This window comes from Phoca vitulina, unplaced genomic scaffold, assembly GCF_004348235.1.
Source record: "Phoca vitulina isolate PV1807 unplaced genomic scaffold, GSC_HSeal_1.0 scaffold28, whole genome shotgun sequence".
NCBI classification, from domain to species: Eukaryota; Metazoa; Chordata; class Mammalia; order Carnivora; family Phocidae; genus Phoca; species Phoca vitulina.
Window position 1 is genome coordinate 11,217,093 of NW_022589731.1, and position 6,371 is coordinate 11,223,463.

At 48.8% G+C, this 6,371-nt stretch overlaps 1 protein-coding gene across 1 annotated transcript; it reads left to right on the forward strand.

Annotated features, from left to right (window-relative positions):
* Window positions 1-231: 231 nt before the first annotated feature.
* ADRB1 (adrenoceptor beta 1) lies at window positions 232-3,153 on the forward strand. The gene has a single exon (XM_032423448.1). The coding sequence runs from the start codon at window positions 403-405 to the stop codon at window positions 1,819-1,821; it is 1,419 nt and encodes a 472-aa protein (XP_032279339.1). The 5' UTR covers window positions 232-402; the 3' UTR covers window positions 1,822-3,153.
* Window positions 3,154-6,371: the final 3,218 nt, after the last annotated feature.

Below are 6,371 nucleotides of genomic sequence, written 5' to 3' on the forward strand. Positions count from 1 at the left end.
ATGCGGGGAGGGGGGGAACTAGATAGGGGCGTGCCTTTGCCCGGATTGGCTGCAGGAGCCTGACGCCAGGTCCCGGGGGTTGGCTTGGGGGAGTGGGAGCGGGGTGGGGTGGGTGCTGGGTGCCGGGGCTGCGGGCTCAGCGCGCTCAGAAACATGCTGAGGTCCCGGCGGCTGTTCCAGCAGCGGCAGCGGCTCCAGCAGCAGCGGCGGCGGCGGCGGCGGCGACAGCGCACGGCTCCGGCGGGGAAGGCGCCCGGCGCCCATGCCTCCGGCCCCGCGCAGCGGCTGCCCTGACCTGGCCGCGACCTCCCTCCGCGCGCCCCGCCGCCCGGGCCCCTGGGGTGTTCCCCAACCACGGCCTAACCCCGCCACACCCCCCGCCCCCGGCCTCCGCAGCTCGGCATGGGCGCGGGGGCGCTCGCCCTGGGCGCCTCCGAGCCCTGCAACCTGTCGTCTGCCGCGCCGCTCCCCGACGGCGCGGCCACGGCGGCGCGGCTGCTGGTGCCCGCGTCGCCGTCCGCCTCGCCGCTGACCCCGACCAGCGAGGGCCCCGCGCCGCTGTCGCAGCAGTGGACCGCGGGCATAGGCCTGCTGATGGCGCTCATCGTGCTGCTCATCGTGGTGGGCAACGTGCTGGTGATCGTGGCCATCGCCAAGACGCCGCGGCTGCAGACGCTCACCAACCTCTTCATCATGTCCCTGGCCAGCGCCGACCTCGTCATGGGGCTGCTGGTGGTGCCGTTCGGGGCCACCATCGTCATGCGGGGCCGCTGGGAGTACGGCTCCTTCTTCTGCGAGCTCTGGACCTCGGTGGACGTGCTGTGCGTGACGGCCAGCATCGAGACCCTGTGTGTCATCGCCCTGGACCGCTACCTCGCCATCACGTCGCCCTTCCGCTACCAGAGCCTGCTGACCCGCGCGCGGGCGCGGGCCCTCGTGTGCACCGTGTGGGCCATCTCGGCCCTGGTGTCCTTCCTGCCCATTCTCATGCACTGGTGGCGGGCCGAGGGCGACGAGGCGCGCCGCTGCTACAACGACCCCAAGTGCTGCGATTTCGTCACCAACCGGGCCTACGCCATCGCCTCGTCCGTCGTCTCCTTCTACGTGCCCCTGTGCATCATGGCCTTCGTGTACCTGCGGGTGTTCCGCGAGGCCCAGAAGCAGGTGAAGAAGATCGACAGCTGCGAGCGCCGCTTCCTCAGCGGCCCGGCGCGGCCCCCGTCGCCCGCGCCCGCGCCCGCGCCCGGCTCCCCGCGCCCCGCCGCCGCCGCCGCCGCCGCCCCTCTGGCCAACGGGCGCATCAGCAAGCGGCGGCCCTCGCGCCTCGTGGCCCTGCGCGAGCAGAAGGCGCTCAAGACGCTGGGCATCATCATGGGCGTGTTCACGCTCTGCTGGCTGCCCTTCTTCCTGGCCAACGTGGTCAAGGCCTTCCACCGCGACCTGGTGCCCGACCGCCTCTTCGTCTTCTTCAACTGGCTGGGCTACGCCAACTCGGCCTTCAACCCCATCATCTACTGCCGCAGCCCCGACTTCCGCAAGGCCTTCCAGCGCCTGCTCTGCTGCGCGCGCCGGGCCGCCCGCGGGAGCCACGCGGCCGCCGGCGACCGGCCGCGCGCCTCGGGCTGCCTGCCGCGGGCCCGGCCGCCGCCGTCGCCCGGGGCCGCGTCGGACGACGACGACGACGACGACGACGTCGGGGCCGCGCCGCCCGCGCGCCTGCTGGAGCCCTGGGCCGGCTGCAACGGCGGGGCGGCGGCGGACAGCGACTCGAGCCTGGACGAGCCGGGCCGCCCCGCGGGCGCCTCGGAATCCAAGGTGTAGGGCCCGGCGCGGGCTGCCGGCTCCCCGCGCCCCGGGAGCAAGAACGCCCAGGCGCCCCTGACGGCTTCCCTGGGGTGGGGGGGGGAAGGGGGGCGGGTGCGAGAAAGAGATCTGTGTTTACTCAAGACCCAGAGCAGGTGAACTCGAAGCCCGCAAACCGCGTCTGATTCATCCAAGGCAAACACAAAAGCCACGGACCGTTGCACAGAAAGGAAAGTTTGAGGAGGGGTGGGAGAGTGGCTTGCAGATTTGTCTTGGGTTCTTTTTTCTGTGTCTGCTTCGGCCTTCTTTGGTGTGTGCGTGTGATGCATCTTCAGTTTGGGGGGTTGTCTTTTTTTTTTCTTTTTCCCTCCAGGTGGTTTTTGACACTTGCTTCGAGGACTGGGTCGTGGAAGGGAGAAGCATAAAAGTCTATCAACTTGGCTTCCATCCCATTGCAGGGAACAGGAGCAGTCAACTGGAGAGAGAAGGGGGAAGGACAGTTGTCAGGACGTGTTCCCTTTGCTTTCCAGAGAAATTTCATTTTACTTCCTGAGTAATGGTTTTTCCTGTTCTTAAAGCAAAGGGAAAGGATGGATGCGAAAAGCACGTTTCAAGAAATTTTAAGCTATTCTTGGAACAAGCCTCACTTTGCTTTCTTTTTGTAGGGCAAACCTGCTGTCCCCGTGCGCCTCGGTGGTCAGGCTGAGGGGTTTCTACCTCACACTGTGCACATTGCACAGCAAGATAGAAAGACTTGTTTATATTAAACAGCTTATTTATGTATCAATATTAGTTGGGAGGACCAGGCGCTGAGCCTCTGTGATATGTGACTCTGTCCATTGAAGACAGGACAGAAAAAAAAAAAAAAAAAAGGAAACAGTTCAGATTACTGCACACATGGGTAAAAAACAAAACACAAAACAAGGGGTGGTTCCGAATACCATTTTTGCACAGTGTTAGGAATTGTAAAGTCCACACAAGATACTACTTGCACAAAAAGAAATTAAATATTTTTTAACTGGGGCAGGGGGCAGATCTTACAAAACTAAAATAAAACTGAAACTCTACTTCTGTTGTCTATTATGTTATTGAGCTAATGATTTATTGGAAAAATACATTTTTATACTCTTTTATCATGGTACTGTAACTGTATCCATATTACAAATATAATTATCTTAAGGATTTTTATTATTTTTTTATGTCCAAGTGCCCACGTGACTGCTGGTAAAATTTAGCACCTGTGTGTAAATGGTATTTCCTCTGTGTGTTTTACCAAGTATTTATACTCTGGTGCACCTAACTACTGTGTGAGGGATTGGTCCATGTGCAATAAATACCAATGAAGCACAATCAAGATTATGTACCGTGTGTCTGTAAGGGGTCAGTGATAATGGAGAAGACAGTTTGTTTTGTTCAAAATATAGGCTGGGTTTCCCATAGAGCTCTTTTAATAGCTTTTCATGACTCAGTAACATAGCAAAATGCCTCTAGACCAAATAAGGCATGTACCTACTGAGAGCTGCAGACTTGCCCTAAATTTTCACAGCCGGATTCAAGGTATTCTAGACTACTTATAGATGTTTTCAAGATCCCATCTGCTGCACTTAAGAAGTATCATGTGGGATTGTGTCTCTTTAAAAAAAAAAAAAGCCATAGAGCCAGGTAAATCAACTGCAACTTTGCACAGAAACGCAGGGGAAAAAACTAACTCCTTGAATAATGAGTTGCCTGCCTGGAAAGAGGTAAGTGGCTTCCACAGTTTGTTTTTGTTTTCCAGTAGAAAATCACAGCCTGCAGATGATGATCAGTGTGTGCAGATGTCTCCAGTGGCCGCTTAGAATGAAAAGTGCTTTTATGTTTAAACAAAAATGTATAAAAACAGCTTTTTAAGTCAACACTTTTTTTTCTCTTACATAATTATATAGACCATTTTTCCAGAATTTGGGGGTGGGCAGGTCACAGGTAAAAGCAAATGTGAAAAATTTTAACTCCCCAGCAACATTGTGACATCCAAATGGATAGGATATTTTTCATAAAATTGGTTTCTAAAGAAAGGATAGTGAAGTTCCATCCTGGGATTAATTCTGCATTCTCCAGAATAAGTTTAAGTCTTTGTCTTTTTATTTTTAAGCAAGCTTTATATTTCATGATCGTACAGTAAGGAAACCAAAGTGAGGATTATAAAGTTTTGACTTCCGACTGAGCTTTAGCATGAAGAAACTATTCTCTGCTAAGAAAAGCCAAGATTGATTATCCCCTTTTTTTTTTTTTGCAATGGAATATTCTAAAGATCAGGAGACAGTCTTCTGAGAAAGGTTATCATGATATAGATGTTTTAGAGACCAACAGAAGGTTGTATGAACAAAAGCTGCTATGAAGTTTAACCCCCTTCTCCAGGGAAAAGAAAGGGAGGGAGGGAGAGAGAGAGAGAGAGAGGAAGGAAGGAAGGAAGGAAGGAAGGGGATGATGGCAAAATTTACTTAAAAATACAAAGAAAAATACTGAAAGAAACTTAGTTCAGAGAATATAAAATCAATCTCAGGATGAAATCTCACTCTTTCCCCAAGAAATAAATAGAGCCCGCTTTTATCCTCCCTTACTCCAGGAGTATGTAAGATGCATTTTGTTAGGGGTTTTGTTCATCTTTATTTCAGTTTATAGTAGAAAATTAATAGACAACACCCACAGTTTCATCTGAAGAACATTCAAGTGCCAGGGTAATCCTTCCCTTTATTCTGTTTAGATAAGTCCTTGTGTCTAAATAAAAAGACATTTTCCCAGCCCCATTTTCCAGGCCCATCAAACCTCAGGTCTTAAAATCATGACACTCCTTTAAACTTTAATAAACGAATATATATAATTTAACTACTTGGCCGAAACTCTTTAGTGAGTTGCAAGAAACGACTATAATCTTGGGACCATTTTGTATGTATTTGTAGGAAATAGAAAAAGATTTTTCTAGGATCCCTTGAGTACTCTGAGGATTACAAGGATTCCGAAACAGACCGGGTTGGTGTTTTCCAACTATCCGTGATAACTACTTTTTATTATTTTTGAAGAAGACGGACATTGATTGATAGCAGAAATGCAGGAAGCTGGGCTGTCAATCCCAACAGCTCTGGCAGTGGGAGGAGAGAACTGTCAATCCTCTTTAGTCTGGTGAAATAATACACACCAGAAGTGACAGAGCACAGCAGTGAATACGCAGAAAATCGACCTTACGCCATAGGTTTGTGTGCAACAAATTCCAAAGGCATAAACCTTAAAATTAAAACAGTGACCTTCAATGTGATCAAGATTCATTGATTCACTACATTGGAAATGATGTTGAGATTGTGCAAAGTTCTCTAGGCATAACAAGATATTCCAGCATCTATAAATGCTCCCTCCAGCGCAGAAATATGTAATTGGGATAGCATATAGCTGAATCCCTTGGTGAACTTGCCTAGATAAAACTTTGCAAATGGAGTTTATTTTTTCGGTCCATGTTTTCTTTGGAACTGGAATTATTAATAACTTCTTTTTTGGGGAATTGTTAATAACTTCTAAGTGGCTATTGTGAAGCCTTTCCTTGTGAAGCACATTTTCCTAGCTTCTTTTAATTTTGCATTTTGAACATGCTAACTTCCTCTGGCAATATGTAAAACTGCCAGACGGAAATTCTGCACCCAAAGTATCAGGATGATATTATCGTTTAAGTTTATAGCAAAAGCTTCTAAGCAAGGGTCTAAAGGAAAATTATTAAGTTTTGCTGCCATATGTGAAAAGCTTTAAAAGAATTTTTTTTTAACAAAGTTGGACCCATTAGTTCTTTTGAAGGAAAAACACAAAAAAACCTTAGCAGTAATTCAAATTAAGCACATTGGCACAGATAATTCAGTTTTATTTTTACGTTTCTGGCATATTGTGCTGAGAAATACTAATTCTTTTGAATCCCTGCCAATTTGCGACTAATCAAAATGGAGCAGATATGCACTGTTTGGATTATACCTAAAAATAGTTGTGTTACAGTCACATCAGCAAATGGAATTAAATTAATTTCTCTTTCTTCCCCTTCACACATACCCTCCACATTATTTAAATTTCCATCAAGAATCTTGCTCCTGAATCTGAGAATTTATGACTCAGTGTATCCCAAATTGCACTGCTACATTGCAATGATTTTTAAGCAAACTCCATCGGACTACTTTCTGAGAAATATACCTCTCCCGAAATTCCCACTTTCACCTTGCTTTCATTTAAAGAGTCTCTACTAAATAGCCCTTAGAATGTAATCGAAGAGGCGGTAATACTATAAATAGATACTTTGTGGATTAATTTACCTTCAGCAGAGTCTTTTTACCCTTTTGTGGGAGGAGGGAGATAGTTTCTGAATCAAAAAAATTGGTCATTTGATGGAGGAGTTAATAGGCTTCCAAATCTAATTTCTCTAAAGACAGACTGGAAAAACAGCAGCTCCAAGGAAAAGTTTACACTATCACGTCATAGTTAGAGCATGATCTTTGCAGTAACGTCAGCGGGACCCAAGAAAGCATTGGAAGTAACCTTCTACACCCTATAAACCTTCG